This window comes from the organism of the source record quoted next, unplaced genomic scaffold (genome assembly GCF_019419815.1).
Source record: "Pyrus x bretschneideri cultivar Hongxiangsu unplaced genomic scaffold, Pyrus_bretschneideri_v1 Contig45, whole genome shotgun sequence".
Taxonomy (NCBI): Eukaryota; Viridiplantae; Streptophyta; class Magnoliopsida; order Rosales; family Rosaceae; genus Pyrus; species Pyrus x bretschneideri.
Window position 1 is genome coordinate 2,044,695 of NW_025999779.1, and position 21,241 is coordinate 2,065,935.

The 21,241-nt window shown below is 38.3% G+C and overlaps 1 protein-coding gene and 1 long non-coding RNA gene across 2 annotated transcripts; both read left to right on the forward strand.

Moving 5' to 3' along the window:
- The first annotated feature begins 926 nt into the window (after positions 1-926).
- LOC103965480 (TSL-kinase interacting protein 1) lies at positions 927-7,882 on the forward strand. The gene is given in 15 exon segments (XM_048567591.1): positions 927-1,070; positions 2,461-2,717; positions 2,827-2,909; positions 2,999-3,046; positions 3,167-3,276; positions 3,520-3,607; positions 3,925-4,201; positions 4,988-5,125; positions 5,244-5,386; positions 5,495-5,733; positions 5,819-6,137; positions 6,360-6,776; positions 6,885-7,007; positions 7,236-7,329; positions 7,332-7,882. Coding segments are annotated over 14 exon segments (2,337 nt in total). The 5' UTR covers positions 927-1,070; positions 2,461-2,590; the 3' UTR covers positions 7,463-7,882.
- A 4,805-nt stretch (positions 7,883-12,687) lies between these two features.
- On the forward strand, positions 12,688-14,537 carry LOC125469799. The gene is made up of 2 exons (XR_007252054.1): positions 12,688-14,051; positions 14,161-14,537. It is a non-coding gene; the product is annotated as an uncharacterized LOC125469799 (long non-coding RNA).
- Positions 14,538-21,241: the final 6,704 nt, after the last annotated feature.

The window sequence follows — 21,241 nt, forward strand, 5'->3', positions numbered from 1 at the left end:
TGTGATTACTTATAACCCACGCCAATTCTTAGATTGTAAGGACTCCACTATTAGAGGAAACCCACCGATTCCTTACTGGATTAGGCTTTCATATGTTGTAGAACAAGCATGGTCAATTTCAGGCGTACTGATTCCGGAACAGGATGAAGATGACATCACTGCTTTGTTTAGTCGGCTTCGTAGTGAAGGCTTCTAAGTCCATAATTGGACTTTTGAGGTAGTCATATTTTGATCCGCCTTACTCTGTCCTTAGAAAATTATAATGCCACACAAATCTAGAAGGGACAAGCTCACAATTATCTTGAGTCTCCCAATCGAGGGGGTGATACAAAGATGGAAGGATAAACTCAATAAAGATTACCATCTGATGAGGAATTGACGAAGATGAACCTATAAATTTACAGGTGCGTTTTCTTTTCTTCAATTTTTCTGTGATCTCGTCGCTCTGGGTAAAAACGCAGATATTCAGTGACTTGTCTGTTCAACTAACATGGTCTCCTCCTTGAAACCAAAAACTCTCTCGATGCATTCCCACTTTTGGGGTGGATTCGAAAACTGAAAACAAATCGAATTGAAGGAAAAAAAACCAAATCGAATTTGGCAAATCGAAATACGTTTGTTTGGTTTCGCTTTATTGAACCAAAGCCCAAAAAATTGTATAAAAAGAAAGAACCGAATTTGACAAACCGAAGTGAACCGAAATATGTTTTTCGGTTTCAGTGATTCAGAAACCGACCCGAACCGAACCGAACCGAACCGAAATTTAAAACGGTGTCGTTTTACTTGACCCCCTCAGACCTTGGGTACACGACGTCGTTTACCCGTTATCGGCAATTCCTCCATCAGAGCTCTAGAGTCTCCCTCGCAGACCCCTGCGAATTCCTCAGACCTTGAAACCGAACCCGGTCCTCCCAACCCTCGCGAATTTTTCACTCAGACTCTCAGTCTTCTGAATCACTCGCGATTCGCGAATTCCCTTTCTGAATCACTGGCGAATACCCTTCCTGAATCACGCCGTCGCCTTCTCCTCCCCGTCTCACAGCTCGCTGCCTCCTTTTCGTCGGTCAATGGTAACGTATTCCCTCTCTCTGGTACTTCCGATTTTATCTTTATACCTGTTTGGGCTGCTACTTTTAGTTTCAGATACCAAATGTTGCGAAATTAGGGTTTCCGAATGTATGTAAATTGTATATATTTCTTGCCAATTTTAGTCTTCGTTCTGGAATTCGCTAAATTTCTGATAGATTTGAATGATTTGGGTGTGCAATTTTACCATTGTTGGTTTTGATTGAGCTGCGTTTTAGATCTTCGAGGGTTCGGTTTTGTATCGAATCCTCGTTTGTATATGCTGAATAAATACATATATAATGTAAATGATTTGTTTCTTGAGATATTTGTTGAAATCAAAAGCAGGGGATTATGAATTTTGAGATTATAGTTCATGCATGATCATGTGAAAATATTTGTTGATACTCTGTACCAATAAACGATCACAAAATAAAGCATTCCAAATTTCATTCTGGTTATAATTGGCATGATCATGTGAAAATATTTGTTGATACTTATTTCATTTTGATTATAATTGGCATTCAAATTTCTTTGGAAATTAAAGCATCAGAAGGCTCAAGTTTTAGAAGACTCAAGAATCACTTCCGATGTTAAGATCCCTGATAATGGCAACCTTAAAAACATTTTTCAGGTAACCAAAAAAAAAAAAAAAACCGAATTGAACCCATACAGAACCCGACAAAATCGAACCGAACAGTAATTTTGGTTCGTTTTTGGTTTTGGCAAAAAACCAAACTGATTGAAACCGAACCCAGCCCTACCCTCTTTCTCCAACCCCACCCAAACCTATCTGCAGACTCCGACCTGGGTCTCACTCTGTCAGCCCTGTCCATGTCTTCCTCTGCCGAAACTTCCCGGAAAAGCCACGTGCTTTCAGCCTTGAAAAACCTTGAAATTAGAGATGAATAGATGAACAACCACCAAATTTACCACCGAATTGTCAACGAATCGGTTCGTCCCTACCATACGGAATTCAGATGCTCTTTCCGTATTCGGCAAACTATGGTGTTGGGTCTTTAAGTGCTAATTTTGAATCTAATAATCACATAAGCAGTTTGAAAGAACTTTTGAGCTTCAGTGCTTGTTTTACGGAGTTCTTTTTGTGAGTTTTGGTTTTGAATGTGAAATTACTTGTTCGTTACCCATATAAAATTCTACCCAATGAAGGGGTGCATTTCAAATTGGGCCATTTGAAATTAGCAGATCTGAAATTTTAGATCCTTATGTAAATAAGTTTGATAACTCAACCAGAAAATATTATGAAATATACGGAGAAATTGAATTTGGGGTGTATTAATGTGAATCCTTGGTGCATTTGGTGTACCCTAGTTAGATTGGTTCCTTCTATTTATTTAACTTGGTCTTTTTTTTTTCTGAATTGATTTTTTCCAGGCTAAGCTTAACTCCTCTCCTTACAATTAACTAGTTGGATTTTCACCAAGTTTGAAGGTCAAACAAAGTATAACTCGAAGCACTGGAATCTGAGAGCAAGAGCATATAGATATCTTGTTATGCATTGAACATGCAGATAGGGTCAACAGTCATCATGGACTCTGAGGTACATCCTCATCAGGGGAGCTTCTTGGTTCAGGATGGAGGTCCAGTTGTAGCCCCAACCATCTCAACTCATGTCGCACAGCAGCAGCCCAGTATGCTTAATGCGAAACTTATGCCTAAATTTATTTATTATGGGCTTCTGCTGAATATGTCAGTTTCCCAGGTACAAATTTCGATGTTCTAATTGTTGTGAATGTGCAGTGAAAAAAACAACACGGCAATGGGCTGCTTGGACACATCAAGAGGAGGAAAGTTTCTTTTCTGCGTTACGACAAGTTGGGAAGGCATGTTCTTGTTATTTGGGTTTTTTTGTTTGTTGCCAATTTACTATTTTAGACATAATAATCCCTAACTGTTCAAACATTGATTGCAGAATTTTGAAAAGATCACTCGACGTGTTCAAAGTAAAAACAAGGATCAGGTATTTGATCACAGTTACTTTTGACTGTTTTCACGATGGTCCATGGATCCTCCTGTCGACATCTTGATTTTAATCTTCTTTCTGTTTCATTTTGTTTTCTTTCCCCTTCATGGTTTCCAGGTCAGGCATTATTACTATCGTCTTGTGAGGCGTATGAACAAGCTGCTGGGTCCAGAATTGTATTTGGATTCCAAAAATTCTAAAGATACGAATGCTGCTATGCTTCGATGGTAAGATTCGTTACTAATCAGATTACCCCCATTTTTATTTCCTGTGGACCTCCTCTAAAAAAATACAGACTGCAGTTGGATCTTAGTTTTTAACAGTCTTTGTTGGGAACATTCAACCTGATATTTATCGTTGATCAAAGGGCTTAGGGACATCATGATTGACAATTACTTGTCTGCTGAAATTGTCTTGATAAATAGTACAATTGTGCAGAGAATTATGTGTTTTGAATGATTTTGTTGCAGGTGGTCTTTGCTGGAAAAATATAGTTGCAAAGCATCAAAGCTTCACTTGAAGCCCCGAAGGTTTAAGATCTTTATAGAGCACTGGTTAGTAAAATACACTAATTGATCCATGAATACTTTCTTACAAATATATGTGTGTGTGTGTATATATATATAGATATATATTGGATAAAGAAATACTTTCTTATGTTTGATAGATTAGAATTTTGCTGACCACCAATTTAGCTGACCATGCCTTGTGTTACACACATCAACCATGGGTAACTATAGTGTAATTCGTGTACATGATGAGTGGAGCAGTTTATGGTGTAGCATGGTTAATGTAGTTTCATAGAAGGGCACTATGTTTGATTTTGATCTAATATACTGATCATGGATTGACTAACATATGTCTTTTCCTTAAAGGAACACCAACTCCTGAAAGACCGGAAGAAGAGTGTTAGGAAACGGCCTTCTCAGGGGGAAAACTGCCCTCCTAATGCTCCGAGTACTGTTTCCAATCAGAATAGACCATCAGGACATGATAATCGCACAGTTAAACTGGTTCTTGTTGACAGTCACAATATTCAGAAATTAGGACCTGGAAAAGCATCAATGAAGCGCAATGTAAATATAGGTGTTAATCGTAGCAACAAAGGAGACTCAAGTACCATGAAACCTGCTAGACAACGACGGAAACCAGGTGATTCTTTTTGTTAGTCTAACCACTTTTCAGTCTCTCCTTGTAACAGATGCTAGTTTATGTGGTCATTTTGTTTTGGTACTTCCTTTAGGTAATTAGTCACATTGACAATCTTTTCATGTAAAGTTTAGAATTTAATTCCTATTTGCTGCATTGTCCCAGCTGTGCAAATTGGCCTCTAAATTGTTTGGTGCACTTTTTGCTCATATATACTTTCAGCGAAGTGGTATAAGGATGAGCATAAATATCTGATGTCACCTTCCACCTAATATGAAGGAATATCTGAGTGCATTTGGATTTTAGGGTTTCACCCTCATTAATTTTATGTAACTTGCTTGAATCTGAGGATGGTTATGGTTAAATTTATTTTGGTTCATTACCTTGAAGTTTTCAAACTACCAAGTACCTTTGTGACTCTAGTTTCTTAGATTGCTGTTCTTGCCTCCTTGAAACTTAATGTCTGGCTTTATTCTTCTTGTTTTCTTTTCCCGAGAATAAAATTGACTTATCTTCCTCTCAATTAGAAAAAATAATATGAAGGTTTTACTTAATTTGATTTTCCCCGTGGTGGATACAGTGAGGAATTGCTTCTTGTTTCATATGATATCGGCTTCATGTTGTAAAATTACTATTCATATGGTATCAGCTTCATTTTATAAAATTACTATTCAAAATAATTAGCAGTATCTGGTTTTTGAAATAAGTGAATATGGTCACATATTTTTACTGCTGGTTCCATATTGAGGAAATTTGGTATTTTTCTGGTTACTAATGTATTATTAGCAGGTGCTGTCTCGTCAGTGGCGTATAAAAAGTGGGAAAAGGCTGCAATTGCTGGGGTTTCTTTGGTTGCTGATGCTGCTGAGCACCTGGAGCGAGCAGCAACTGATAAAGAAGGTCAGCAGCAGGACAGAAGCACTGAAGGTGAGTCATTTTTTGGGCCAGTTTTTGTCTGTTACATTATATGTTCTTGAAGGGCTTATCCTCAATGAAGTTGGGCAAAGTTTCTTAATGCAATGGTTCTTTTTGTTTTGATTTCCAGGGCAAAGCTGCTCTGTTCCTGTTGGAACCGTCCTGTCCCCTATGCCCACTTTCCCACAAAAAATTTACGCAGAGAACAATTGTATGAAACTTAAACTCCAGTTGTTCCCAATTGATGATGTTACTAGGAGAGCCTTGGAAATTGTAAGCACTGGCATAACTAAAATTTTAGAGTTTGATTTGTAATAAAGGTTAAACACCTGAACACTTGTTAGAGATGTAACCAAAATTTGGGTTTTCATCGGTTCGCAGGATAAACATAATCCACACTTGGAGCTCACTCTTAGTACTCGGAAAAAGATATCATCAGTTTTGGAACACCTAAATCGCAAATGGGGGAATTCAAATGTAGCATCGGGAGAGCTAATGCTTTTCCCTTACAGTGTTCAGAGAGAGAACCTGATGGGTTATCCTAGATGGGCACAAGACTCAGTTGTCAGTGCGGCGGATGTATACTCAACAATTGGAAGCCCTCAAGTTTTTCGTTTAAGGTTTCTACTTCTTTCTTTTGAACTCAAATATAGTGTCTTATATTGGATCACTAAATAACATAAATGACTTGCTCTATCATTGCAGGTACGGTTGGTTCTCCAATACTGAGCTCAGGTCTGTTGAATTCCAAGCACCTATAGCATCTTGCAGCATTCAAGGGGAGCACATGAATGTGGAGAAGAGGAACGAGCAGATTGTGGATTCAACTCCTATATCTCATCTATCAACTAACAATCAGTCTGTGGATAAGAACTCTCTTGCTTTGACATCAACTGATGAGCCCAATGAGATAAGTGGCTATGTCTCCTCAAGTCCAAACAATGTGGGGACCCCTACAGAAATAAGGACATTGCACAGAAAGGAGGCTGGTGATCAGAATACCTCAGTACATCGGGGAGATCTGGTAATTGACCTTCCTCTGCTTCAAGCATTTAATTTTATCATTCATTCCAGGCTCATAGGGCTGAATAGACATATTAACAATTGACCTTCCTCTATGGGTAACTTCACCTCTCTAATTTTGTGAACCATGGAGTAGATTGTGCCGTAAACTCTTTACATATTTTTCTTGTTTATATTTGCTATGCTGTTTTTCTGAACATTTAATTTGTCTGTAAAAACCTAGGATGGCACGCGATTAATTAATGGCAATTCACTATCATCTGGTGATTGGGCGGATAGCCTAACCAACATAAGTGTTGGAGATTTGCTAGTAGGAGTGTCTCATGATTTAGATTCTAACCGCATTGATCCACCTGCTGCTGAAACCTCCCAATGCCTACAGCAGATCCCATTTAGCTGTGATTCTTTTGATGCTGTGATTGCCGCTCATATTGCTAGACAGGACAAGATGGGATGTCAACATATTATGGAATCCCATGTATCTTCTATCTGGGATGCTGAAGAAACATGTGATGGCTTCTCATTTCCAAAGAATCCTGTTTTCTGTCAAGAAGTTCCTAGTTTACCTGGGGTTGCTCCCCCAGGGCCATGCAAACAGACAGTTTGTACAAGCTCAGCGGGATCTGATCTTATGGTTGAGGTATCATTTCCTATTACATAATTTGTTTACTCAACTCTGCATGGTGGATGGGGAACAGGCAGAGTTGCTTTGTGAAAACACATTGAGTAATGTGACTTTTTTTTGCAGGACATACCTGTCGTTGACAGGCCCATTGATCCTCCCCAAGGGGACTGTGTGGACCAGTGTCAGCCGGATCTACATATTGAGAGTTCAGTAAAAGATTTTAACGCATTAGCAGATATATATTGGGTATGTTTCTTTTCAGCATTTTCTGTCTTTAACTTTGAAGCTTCATGACCTGTCTTGCCGGGTCTTGCTGAAACCTACCCCTGTTTGTTATCAAGGAAGCAGAGGGTCCTCAAAAAAGTGTTATTGGAATTGTATCTGTATATATGTAGAATTATTTTAGCGATACATTTATGGCATTTCAGTAATATTTTGGGGATAAATCTGATTTTTGTGTTCCTATCTTTACAGCCTGAATCTTTAGGACCATTAGATTTGGAGATGCCGTCCTCCAAATACAATAACGATGATTTCATGCTGAGTGATAGCCTTAGTGGGTTGAACCGCTTATTGCCAGCAGTCTTGATGCATTTCAAAATTGCTCCTTTTTCGGGGTGAACAAGAAAGAAGCAACACCATCAGCCGAAGGTCGAGAAACTGCATCCTTTTCAGATTTCAAAATTGGCAACGGAGTTTGATACGTGCCAAATCGGACAACAGCGTAACACCCTTCTAATTGCGGGGCTTCAATTGGAGTTCAGTGACTTTAACGTTTTCTCAGTTTAGCTCTGACTTGAGGATTGCATGCTAAAGGTGCCCCTGCGAGCCCGAATCGAAAACCGAACCTTTTATGTGTACAATTCTCTGATCAAAAGGTCGTAATTTGTACAAATGTAGAGAACTTGTATTTTGGATTTTTATTTTTTTACTTTCTTTTCCTTCTGTAAATTGTATTTCATAACTGATGTACGACCTACTGCAACCTGACCAGATGAACCTGGTTGTCTCAAACCCTAAGGTTGGCAGTGTTATTTGTACATTCGTTCCTACTCAATGTTTATCATCTTTTGCTGTGAATTTTTATCACAGATACAGTTTATAAATAACTATTTCCGGTACCAACGTATTTTCGTCCTTCGGAACTGTTAACAAAACCGAGAAGCATATTGGCAATGTGGAGTTTTACATTCGAGTTTGAATTTTGGCCTTTACATCACTAGTGAATTGGCATAAGTTTTTATGTGAGGATCCGTGCATCCTCCAATTGCAAGGCTGAAAGGCACTCGGATTCGATGGTGTCCTCGTGATTGTCTGAAAAATCAACTATCAAAGCGATATATATTCAATCCAAATTTTCTTATTCCAAACTGTCAACTTAAATCACTCATGAGTCGTGAACTTGTGTATTGACAGTTTGACAACATAAAATGTCATATTGTAGTAAGACAAGGTATTCGTAACCTAGCTGTGTAATCTAAAACTTGAGGTGATTTATGAGAAGGTTATTATGTACCATGGGAACAAAAATGACCATTTTTTTTCTTAGGAGGTCCAAGTGATAGTAGGGGCTTAAGACCAAAGCTGGCTCAGTCCAGAAGGAAATATGGACAAGGTTGTGCTTGTGGGCTATGGTTGCTGGCCAAGTGTGGAAGGTTGTGCTTGTGGGCTATGGTTGCTGGCCGAGTGTGGAAGGTATCAGCATCAACACACCCTCAAGATACTTGCCGAGGTTCTAATACCGGTTGAAGGCCAGCAGAAAACCATCACTCACGGTTTTTGTAGCTTATGTCTAGACTGGACTTGCGTGCCATGGCGAATATGTTAGTTTGATCATGATCCTCAGTGTTCTTGTTGGGCTGGGATTTTGTTATATGGTGGTGAATAAATTTGGAGTTGATAAAATTGACCCTGGGACGCAAGCTTCACGGCCAGATTGGTAAATGGGATTACATAGCCTTGGAGAGGGAGAGGCACCATAATTGCATAAGGCTTTGAACGATCTTCCATCTCTCTCTCTCTCTCTCTAGATTTGCAAGTCATTGAAAACACTATATTTTTAGGATTTTCGTTAATTAATGCAAAGTCATTTTCACTATATATTTTCTTTTTTCTTCCTCGGGTGCTTTCGAAGAGTAGACAGATTTTATTCCCACAACTTATACATATGGATTTCTAAGCAATTAATATCAGTTGACATCAACATAAATTAACTAATCAAACCTGTATAAAGTTTGTGCAGATTTCGAGTCCGTCACCGTGTTGTTTTGGAAATTGCTTGTTCTTTCATTACCAGCTCCACTTGATACATCAAATTTTCCAAACATATAGTGTTTGATCTGTGTTGTCTTCTGGAAAGTTTACTGGCTGCTGCCTTGTTTCTCCCACCCTTTAGCATCTGTGATCCTAGTAACTTGTTGATTCGCTTACATGAATCGGTGAGACTATTTTGTAGTATAAATAGTAAACTTCTGCTCTTGCAAAAGGCAGCCTGGTTTTGGACCAAGACGTATTGTTAGTACAAGAGCTTTCAACAGAGAGAAGTTCTACTGTGATTGGCTATGGCATCATCTTCGTCGATCTCTACAGGTTAGGTTTGTTCTTTCGTGTTATTGATACAATCGAGATTTCGTTTTGTGGTTTATTAACTTAAATTTTCTCTGCTTGAGGCTTTTATTATTCTTAGAAACCATATATGCAAGACTGAAGCTGAGTTCTAGCTCCCACCAAGTTTTTGTTCCAAAAAAAAAGAAAATCAGCTTTCACCAATTTAAACCGCTGTCTTTTCGTGATGCTTTATTTTCACGGGGCATTGAGCAGTCGAAGAATAGATCAAGCAGAGCAGTAATGTTGTGTACTTGTGTGGAAGATGCAAGTCACGTTCACTATATTCTCAAACTAAAAGCAGAAGAACAAAAGAAATTCAAAGCCTAATATGAATTTTGTAGTGAATATTGGAGAAAACATTGTGCGTAGAAAATTGTTAAATATGTACATGCAGACAAGGTTGTACTTGTTGGCTATGGCCGCAGCCGAGGTGTGGAAGGTATCGGCAATTAAGCTAGTGATGGAGCGGTTAGATTGGACTAAATGTCCCACAAGTTCAACAACATGGGCAGGGAAGACATGCAATACACCCTCTAGAAATTGTTCGAGGTTCTGAGACTTGTTGAAGGCCAGTGGAAAACAATCACTCACCATTGTCTAGCTCATGTCTAGGCTAGACTTGCGCGCAATGGCAAAGATTGCATACGCCGAAAACCACTGAATTTTTTTTTTGGGGATTAGGTGCCGGGACAAAATCCTTCAACGGTTACAAACGAAAAATCACGATTTAACGATTATTTAGCTCTGATTTTCATGATTTTTCACAACTACACTCCTCGATCCTAGAAGAATACGATGAACAAACCCGATCATCAATTTAAAATATTTACACTAGCTGATACGACTAAATCTTATGTTCTACTCAATGGAAGTCTGGAAGAAACTCTTAAGTGTTTGTTGAATCTATTATTTTGTGATAGGATACACATTACACAAAACTAGTTTCAATGATCCAACCGTCAAACTTGTTTGTATGTACTCCAAGATCACATAGGCAAAAAATCATGGAAAACAAACGTTTGCAAATTAGGTAATTAGATGGAATTCTTTGATGGTTACAAACGAAAAATCATAATTTAACATTTATTTTAGCTCCAAATTTTGATAATTTTATACAACTACACTCCTCGACTATAGAAGAATACCATGAAGAAGAACCTGATCATCAATGTAAAATATTTGCATTAGTGGATACGACAAAATCTTACGTTCTACTTAGTGGAAGTATAGAATAAACTCTAAGTGTTGCTTGAATCTATTGTTTTGACGGGATATGCATTTTACGAAATTAGTTTTAATGATCCAACAGTCAAACTTGTTTGTATTTACTCCATGATTGCATACACCAAAAACAAATTTTTGAGGATTGGGTAACCAGACGAAATCCTTCAACGGTTACAAATGAAAAGTCACAATTTAATGGCTATATGACCTTTGATTTTGATTTTTTTTTTTTTTTTTTGTAAGAATGGTAATTGAGAGTAAAACCACAGATTAAAGGGACTTGATCATCAAGTTCAATGACCTTCTAACAGTTGGAAATTAAATTAAAAAAGTAAGGAAATTAATTTTTATTGATGTTTGCCCAACGAAATAGGTGCAAGTCGTCCAGCAAACATACATATATTCGTCGGACAAAAAATCAAATTTGCCCCAAAAATAAAAGGTTGTCTGACAAAATATTCTAAAATTTCATTGGGAAAACTTTATTTCCCACCATTTTTTTTCATCAAAATTAAACTGCTTTAAGTGACCTTTGCCCAACAAACATTTGAAGTTTGCCCCGAAGAAATTTTACTGTTTTAAACACGTGTCATATCTTTTAAACCTTTGTTCGACAACCCATTTCGTCGGGCTCTAACTCGAGAGTCTTCCTCCTCCTTGTGCCACTTAACCTAGAAATCTCCCTCTTTCTATCTCTCTCTCTCTCTCTCTCTCTCTCTCTCTCTCTCTCTCTCTCTCTCTCTCTATCTTGTGCTCCCTCTCTGTAGTCTCTTAATCACTCTCGTCCGTGAGCCACCACCACCATCACTGATCTTTCTTCGTCCTCTTATTAGCCACCATCTACAAAATCAATGGTAAATTTGATATTTGAATTTGTGAAAATCTTCTCTATCTTGTGCTCCCTCTCTGTAGTCTCTTAATCACTCTCATCCATGAGCCACCACCACCATCACTGATCTTTCTTCGTCCTCTTATTAGCCACCATCTACAAAATCAATGGTAAATTTGATATTTGAATTTGTGAAAATTTTCTCTATCTTGTGCTCCCTCTCTGTAGTCTCTTAATCACTCTCATCCATGAGCCACCACCACCATCACTGATCTTTCTTCGTCCTCTTATTAGCCACCATCTACAAAATCAATGGTAAATTTGATATTTGAATTTGTGAAAATTTTCTCTATCTTGTGCTCCCTCTCTGTAGTCTCTTAATCACTCTCATCCATGAGCCACCACCACCATCACTGATCTTTCTTCGTCCTCTTATTAGCCACCATCTACAAAATCAATGGTAAATTTGATATTTGAATTTGTGAAAATCTTCTCTATCTTGTGCTCCCTCTCTGTAGTCTCTTAATCACTCTCATCCATGAGCCACCACCACCATCACTGATCTTTCTTCGTCCTCTTATTAGCCACCATCTACAAAATCAATGGTAAATTTGATATTTGAATTTGTGAAAATTTTCTCTATCTTGTGCTCCCTCTCTGTAGTCTCTTAATCACTCTCATCCATGAGCCACCACCACCATCACTGATCTTTCTTCGTCCTCTACTCTATCACCATCTACAAAATCAATGGTAAATTTGATATTTGAATTTGTGAAAATCTTCTCTATCTTGTGCTCCCTCTCTGTAGTCTCTTAATCACTCTCATCCATGAGCCACCACCACCATCACTGATCTTTCTTCGTCCTCTTATTAGCCACCATCTACAAAATCAATGGTAAATTTGATATTTGAATTTGTGAAAATTTTCTCTATCTTGTGCTCCCTCTCTGTAGTCTCTTAATCACTCTCATCCATGAGCCACCACCACCATCACTGATCTTTCTTCGTCCTCTTATTAGCCACCATCTACAAAATCAATGGTAAATTTGATATTTGAATTTGTGAAAATTTTGTGAAAATAGTGATCTGTGTGACTTTGGGAATATTGTGAACATTGTGAAAATAGGGAATACCGTGAATATTGTGAAAATATTGTGAATTTGCGAAAATATTGTGAATATTGTGAACATTGTGAAAACAGGGAGTATTGTGAAGTTGTGAAAATATTGTGAATTTGCGAAAATATTGTGAAAATAGGGAATTGTGAATGTTGTGAAGTTGTGAAAATATTGTGAATATTCTGAATTTGTGGAAATATTGGAATATTGCGAATATTGTGAAGTTGTGAAAATGTTGTGAATTTGTGAAAATAAAGAATATGGAATAAGAAAATAGGGAATATTGTGAATATTGTAAATTTGGGAGTTTGTGAAAATAATTGTGAATTTATGAAAATATTGTGTTTGTAGAAATATGTGAAAATTGTAGGAAATATTGTTACCCAAAAAAAATTGTAGGAAATATGTGAAGTTTATAGTAAAAAAACTTAAGTTTTAGGAAAGAAATTAAATTTGTAAAAAGTCTGTAAAATTGTAGAAATTATTGTGTGTGTTTTTTTTTTTCACACATGCCATCGCAGTTGATCATTAGTGGTCGTCGCTATATCTCCGCTTCAGGTCAGAGTGGCTCAACAAAAGGGATACCCAGCAGCACCTAGCTGGTCACTACTAAGTCGGTGATAGGCCCTAGTACTTTTAATACATCGAGGCGAGTGCCTCGATCTACCAAGCGTCTTCACAGCTAGAGATGCCACGAGCATGTGATGGTCCTAGCCAGCCCTGCTGATGTTGTGGAGGCCGATTGGGCGACTGTTCACTCAGAGGGAGATGGAAAACTCCCAATTGAGAAGAAGAGCAAATTGGGGAAAGGGGATCTGTAGAGGTTTGGCCTCCAACTACATCACCTGCTTATCGCAGGCCCGGATCGTCGTCGATTACATCCCACTCTACCAACGAGCAGGTCAGAAAGTCAACAACTTGTTGACTCACGACATAGGTGCCATTATCCGCATCATGCCCCATGGTCACCAAATGTGGAGGAAGCTCGGCCTCGAGGTGAATGACGAGATGATGAGATAGATTTCCGTGAGTCTAGAATTTTTTAAACTTATTAACCAACTTCGCCATTGACATGAAGACCTGGGTACAAAAGAGTACATATATATGGTGTGGACTAAGCAGTACAAGGAGTAAAAGTATGTACTGCACTGGTATTACAGGACTTGTGCATCTCCTGATGAAGCTCATATTGATCCACCCCCAAAGGTTAGGGAGAGGATTGGTCAGTGCGAGTGCTTGTGCGATCATTTTTAGAGCCCGACATTTCTAGTAATTTTTTAAAAAATTCTTTTAATTCCATTTTTGTATTTTTATTTAATTTTTAATTTACAGCGTAAATCAACGACAAATAAAGGTAACCAGAAAATGAAGCCATATCTTCATCACTTTGGTTCTTGGCCATTATCTTTTTAGGTCGACGAACGGCGTGAGCATGGCTCAAATTTCCCCGAAGTGGAGGCTTGGGGGGATAGACATGTCAATTATGGCAACTAGTTGGCTGACGATATTTATGTAAGTATTTTGTTCTAAATTTTGATTTCTAATTTCTTTGTACTATAAAATATTTAAATTATGATTGATAATTTTAATTGAGTTCTCTTTTTTTTTATTTTTTTTGTAGGCTTCTAGGTCACAGAAGAAGGACGACGTCATCTAAACTGCAACAGTTAGAGATGTAGCTAGCAAGCTAGCAAAAAGAAGCTGCGCTAAAGCAAGAAGAAGTTGCATGAAAGCGAGAAGTCGTACGCCAATGAGAGGACGACCTTATGCAATACATTGCTGGGATAGCCCAAGCAATGTTAGCTTCTGGCATCCGCATTCAGGATCATTTGAGAGACCTTCAGTTGCCATTCAACAGCCACCTGATCAGCACCTACCTGAGTGGTCGTACTTAGTTTAGTTTTTGGTAAAATATTTATTTTTAATATAATTAATAAATTTCTTTAAAGTTGAGACTTATGTTAGCTTTTGAGATTAATATTATTAAAATTAAATAAATTATTTAATTTAAATATTGTTTTTATTTCGAATTAAAAAAAAAGAAAAAAAAAAATATATATATATATAAAGGCTTTGCCCGACAAATATATTCATTGAGCAAACTTTTATTGTATTTTTATTTTTTATCTTTAAAATAGTTGGCCAACGAATAATTTGTTGGGTGAATTTTTATAATTATTTTATTTTACAAAAACTCGACGAAATTGTGTAGTCGAGCAAACTACATTTGTCCGGCCAGGTCAGTCAACGGTTTTTTATTGGGCGAATTTTATTTCGTCGATCAACTATGTTCGGCCGACGAATGATTATATTTCAACGGGAAAATATTTGAGCGACAGGCTTTCTGCGATGGAATTTTGTTGGGCAAAGTATAGGCGACGAAAAGGTATTTGGCCCGACAAAGTTTTTTCATCTAAAAATGGTATTTTTTTTTGTTTGTTTTTTTTTCTTTTGTTTTAGTGAACTTGATGTTTAATCTAAATTTACTTTTTGTTGCAGTCCTATTAGATTAGGAATGTGATTGTATAAATCCTAAAGTATTTGGGATATCCTAGAAGATTCTCTAGGGTTAGATTTTATCTTATTAGAGTTGTAATCTTATTAGGCTATGTATTTAACTTTTCCTACAACTATAAATAAAGGCACATTGGGGTGATGTAACATACATGTCTACAAATACATATCTTTCCATGTCCTTAATACAGTTCAATAAATTAGACCTACAACACTTTTGATTTTTTATACATAATGAAGTGGTTTTTGAATATAGATATAAGTTTTCTCTTGGTAGAGACGCTAATGAGATGCATTATGCAGAATTGTTATTTGGCCACATATCATTCATTTGGTACTTCAAGGTTCAATGCCGACTATTATGTTCAGAAAAGAACGTAACATAAAAGCGCATTTCAAGCTAAAGTTAATATTATGCTATGGACTTCACTGCTTTGTATATTAATTACTTTAGTCTAAAGAAGGTGGGAAAATTGCACTGTACAAATGAACAGTGTTTTGAACCATATTTCAGTTTATTTACAAGATTGCCACTTGGATGCTTTTAACCAACTTTCACTTAATTTACAAAATTACCACTCAGGCTTAAAAATCTATTTTCAGCCATTGGCTGCATTTCACGTTTGACTTAGCGAGAGAGAGGGGAGGGGGACATCACGCCTGACAAATTGGAGAGAGATAATCGCTCCTATTTTTTACTCGGAGATAGCTGGGTGTGCCTCTGGCGAGCCGAGAGAGGGGGACAGAGCAACTACAGAGGAGGGAGACACAAGGCCTGACAGATTGGAGAGAGATGGAAGCTACAGGGTTTGGACTGAGTGAGAGAGAGATTTAGGTAGGTGCTCTGCCAGGATCTATGGGATTTTCTCCCATTTTAGAGAGAGAGATGGGCAAGGAGAGTGATACAGAGCGGAAAGCATGGGTGTGTATATTTCTTATGGTTAACGGGTTACGCACAGAGGTGGTGAGAAAGGAATGGGTGAGGGATGAATGGCAGGGTCTGGGTTTTCAATTTTCTCCCTTGATTCAAAAGGTAATGCACTGTTTTTTTTTTTTTTTTTTTTTCATTGTTTAGTGTCTAATTGCCATTTGCTTTGTTAAAATTTTCATTTGTATTTTGTTCTTTCATTCAAATTGTAATGGATGTTTATAAATTGTTGAGTTGAGTGCTAGGATTATGTCTTTGTTTTTGTGAATTAGGATCTTCCACTGATTTAATTTGTTTGTTTCTTGATTAATTTTGTCTGATTGATCTTTTTTTTTTTTGTTTTAGAATTGTTACAAATATTTTGTTCCTTAATTAAAATTGTAATAGATCTTTGTAGATTGTTTAGTTCACCTTAGGGTTAACTATTTTTCAGTTTATTGTTTTTAATTGTTGTTTACTGATTGATTAGCCATTCCATTTATTAAGATTGTCATAGATATTTTCTCTACCATTAATGCTATCATAGATATTTTATATTGTTTACTGAACTATTAGGGTTTGCTGTTAGTTTTTTCTAGGTTGTTCAGATCACCTCTAGGGTTAGTTGTATGTCCACATTTTTCCTACAACCTAATCCATTCTCCTAACAACCATAATGTAGATAAATTTGTTGTGCTCCATTGCACATAGGCAGTAGGCTTCATTAAAGGTGTCATAGATATTTTTAAATTGTTTAGTTAACTATTTGAGTTTGCTCTTAGTCTTTGTAAATTAAGGGACTACATTGTCTTGATATTTGTGTTTTTCAGATATTTTTTTCCCTTTGCTTATGGGTAAACAAAATTCAAACTCCATTTTAAGTTTATTGTTTTTAAATTTGGGAGTTTAGGCTGTTTAGTTCACTATTCAGTTCACTGTTAGGGTGAGATTTCTGTCTTTATAAATAAAGGGGTTGCACTGTGCTCATTTGTGTGTTTGTTCATACTTTCCCACTAATTGCTTCTCACCAAATCACCTTCACGTTTTTTTTTTTTTTTTTCCATTTCACATCATTCGAATATCTCTATGTTGCTAGGTTGTTTTTCCATTTCTTGGTTGCTTCTGTATTTGTGTGATGCACTTTTTAATTTTATTTTTCATATGCATGTAGATCCAACACAAGCATACAGATCAAACCATTCATTCACATAACAGCCACCAAATAAACCATTATTAAGGTATTTGTCTATCCATTTTAAAATTTTGTTTTGTTAACTTTTATACAAACTAAATTATAATACAAATCTTTATTCTGTGTTTGAAACTTTCTAATAACCAGTATGTACAGCAGGTTTAGATGTCTATTTGTTGTTTTTAGAAATGGTATTTTTTCATTTAACTCGACTTACTATGCATCATAGATTATTACATCACCACAATGGATTTCTTTGTTCCATCCTTTCTCCATGTTCAGCTACTAAGTTTTTTTACTTGGTCAATTTAGAAAGTTGGAGGGTTGTACACCTCACTTGCTTTGTGCTAATTTTAGTTCTCATCCGTTTTCCTCATTATGAAAATCTTATTTTGAATGTATAATTATTTGATTTGTGCCTTTTGTGTGGTATGTTGTGTATTCTTAGCATGTACAGTTTGTCTTAGTGAATAAGTACATCCTCTGTGTGTATAGTTGAGAATTTGGATTAATTATATGATAATTTAAATTGTTCATAATTGCTTGGGGTTTGGGGGGTGGGAGGGGGGAAGAGGCAAAGAGAAGCAGCACAGAAGGGGGAGGAAGACAGAGGAAAAAAAGGAGGGAGAGAAATAGGCTGCATTCCTTTGCTTGGATTTTTGTTTGTATTTGTGGAATCATCATTAATGAATATATATATATATATATATATGTAGGAATGTCCATGAAAGCAACAATAACCAATTTGTCAATTATTGCTCCCTGCTTCCATTATCCGTGATTTTATTATTTTTATTTTATAATATGATGTGACAAAGATGGGTATGATGCAGTTTCGTAGTACATGATCCACGGCTCATGTGGTGTTGCGAATCAATTTTCGCCTTGCATGAAAAAAAACAAATGTTCAAAAAAATTTCCTAAATCTTTCACAAGTGAAACCATCTTTCCCACAGAGGGTTTTGTTGCATATAAGCATCGAGATATAGAAAATATGTTTGTTCTAAAATATGGAATCAAGCTAGATAATGCATTTGTTGTCCCTTACAATCGTGAGCTATTATTGAAGTATCAAGCACATATAAATGTTGAATCATGTTGTAAATCAACACTCATTAAATATATTTTTAAGTACATAACTAAAGGTGTTGATCGAACTAGAGCTGCTTTTGAGGATAAAGAGTTTGATGAGGTTGTGGCTTATCTAAACTGTAGATACTTATGCCCATACGAAGCAGTCTGGAGATTATTACAATTTCACATTCATTTTAAGGAACCATCGATTAAGAGGTTGTCTGTACACCTTCCATCTGACCAAAATATTCTTTTTGGAGAGACTGATGATCTAACCAATGTTGTTAACCACCCTAATATTGAAATCACTATGTTAACACAATGGTTTCAAACCAATGCCCAAGACCCTGATGCACGTATATTAGCTTACGTTGAATTTCCTACCAAGTATGTTTAGAAAATGATGAGAAACAGTGGGCCTGTAGAAAAATAGGTAGATCTCTAGGAAGGGTTGCCTATATTCACCCTATTGCGGGTGAATTATACTGACACACCCCGACCGAGATCAGATCCGGGTTGTTCTGAGCATCCTGCAGAGAAATGTTGTGAATACGCCCCTGGCCCTGCTGTCGTCCGCCACGACCTCTGTTCGCCTGAACACCGCGGCCCTGCGTACTACGCCCCTGACTGGGCTGACCGGTCTGTCTCGAAGACCCTGCACTACTAGTAGCAATCTCTCCTGACTGAAACTGTCCTCCCTGATACCACTGAGAACCGCCGGCTGGAGCTGGAGGATACGACATATAGCCACCAGAATACTGAGGGTAACCACCCTGGGAATAGGGGTCATGGGGATACTGATACTGTCCCGGGGCATAAGGAACAGCATCACCCTGATAATGATAGGCACCACCTCGTCCTGCCTGTCCATAACTACTCGGACCCTGAATCTGCTGTATAGGGGCAGGTGGTGGCAGAAAAGTCTGCTGCGGCTTCTGCTGCTGACTCTGGGGGCATTGCGCGGCTCGATGTCCCATCTGCCCACTAGTAAAACAACCACTACTGCCCCGCCTACACTCGCCAGTGTGCCGATTATTACACCTTCAGCAAAATGGGGCCCTGCCTCGGCCACCATCACCCTGTCTCTGGCCTCGAGCGCCATCAGTAAATCTACCTCCTCGTCCCTGACCAGTCGCACTGAAACCACCACTAGAAGAACTAGAGCTATTACCACCCATCTTGAAGTTCTGAGTCTGACGAGGCCCGAGCGACGCTTGACCTTTACCCTTGTCATCCTTCTTCTGATTACCATTCTTCTCATTCTCATCACTCTCGCTCGACATGTTCTCAGAGTCCTCAACTCTCAGCAAAACCTCGTAGAACTCCTGATAAGTATCACAATGAGTAGAGGTCGCCATCGAACGCCACTTCTTCTTAGTACCAATACGAAAACGACGAAGCATCTTTGCTGGATTACCAACAATCTCAGGGTGGTAGCGAGATAAATCGGTGAACTTCCGATAGTACTCGTTTGCAGTCATCTTCCGCTGTTTCAACTCAGTGAATTCCTGCTTCTTGCGATCGATGTACTCAGGGGGCACAAACCTCCTCTTGAATAACCTAATGAAAACATTCCAGTCAGTCTTCTCGGCTGAAGTCAAACTACGAAGCTCCTGCTCCCACCAGGATGCAGACTCCGTACCCAGAAACCATGAGGTCGTCTCGACCCATCTCTCAACAGGAAGATTCCCTTGATTATTCAACACTCGGAAAGTCTTCTCAATATGCTCTAACCAACGCTCTGCGCCCTCGTGCCCCTCATGACCGTGGAACTTATCCAATTTCAGATTGTACATAGTCTCCAGAGGAGTCATCTGGGGAGGGCGGATAGCTGCCTGGATAGCAGTAGCAATAGCTTCCCCCAACTGAGTGATATCGGGGAAACTGGACTCATCTGAACGACGTGGTTCCCGACGAGGCGGCATAATTCTGACAGAAGACACCAAAACCATTAGAGTACTCACACAGACACAGGACTGCCAAACCTAGGCTCTGATACCAAACTGACACACCCCGACCGAGATCAGGGCGTGCTGGCCGTCACGTGGAAGTGACGTAGCCATGTGCACAGTGCGGAAGCTAAAAACAGTAATGTAAAAGTACGAATAATTTAAAAACTAGCATACAAAAAGTGACAATATGAGTGCTAGCGTAAGTGAGACGCTGAATTCAGAGCATAAAGACTACAGCAGTCCAAAGAAAATGATACAACAAAAGTGCACCCGAAGGTGACCCTACATCGGTGAGTATCTGTCAGAAATGCCGAGACGCCTCCTGGGAAGACCACCGAAACCGCTAAGCTACTAGAACCTGGAGGGGCGCAAAACAAAAGCGTGAGTGGGCAAAAACAAATTCTTTGAAAACCATTTCATAAAATACATTCTAACCCCTCGCCGTAAAACCTGTATACTTCCCAGAAAATAAACATATATACGTATGTATAAATATGCCAGTCATGCTCAAAGGTATGCCATGTCAAAGCCTCATAATGATATGCAAGTGCTCAGGTATAAATCACATCAATAGCATATAATCTGGCAGCCGGAGTCCCCTAAATGACCTGTACGGCTGAATCTAGAGCTCAAATCTCAAACTCAATCACTAAACCTGCCCACGAGTCGGAACCACCTATAGTGGTCTGTACGACAGGCCTGGGTGTAATACATATAAACGCTCTAGTGCTACGATCACGTGAAGACTGTGCGAATAATCGCGGGTCACCTACGAGTCGGAACCACCTATAGTGGTCTGTACGACAGGGCTGTGCACCTAACTTGGATTCCAAGCTGAGCGTATGGTGCGAGAGGTGAACGACACGTGAAGGACTGTGCCCTACTCTGGGCGGGAGCACTAACACCAGGGGTGCAGGTTATGAGCTCTCTAAGCACCTCTAATCACTATTTAATGCAAATGTTAAACAATGCTTACCTGGCACTTACCTAGGCCTCCACAGCACCAACGTATATGTATATGACATATGAATAAATATATAAACCAACTTATATGCCACTAATC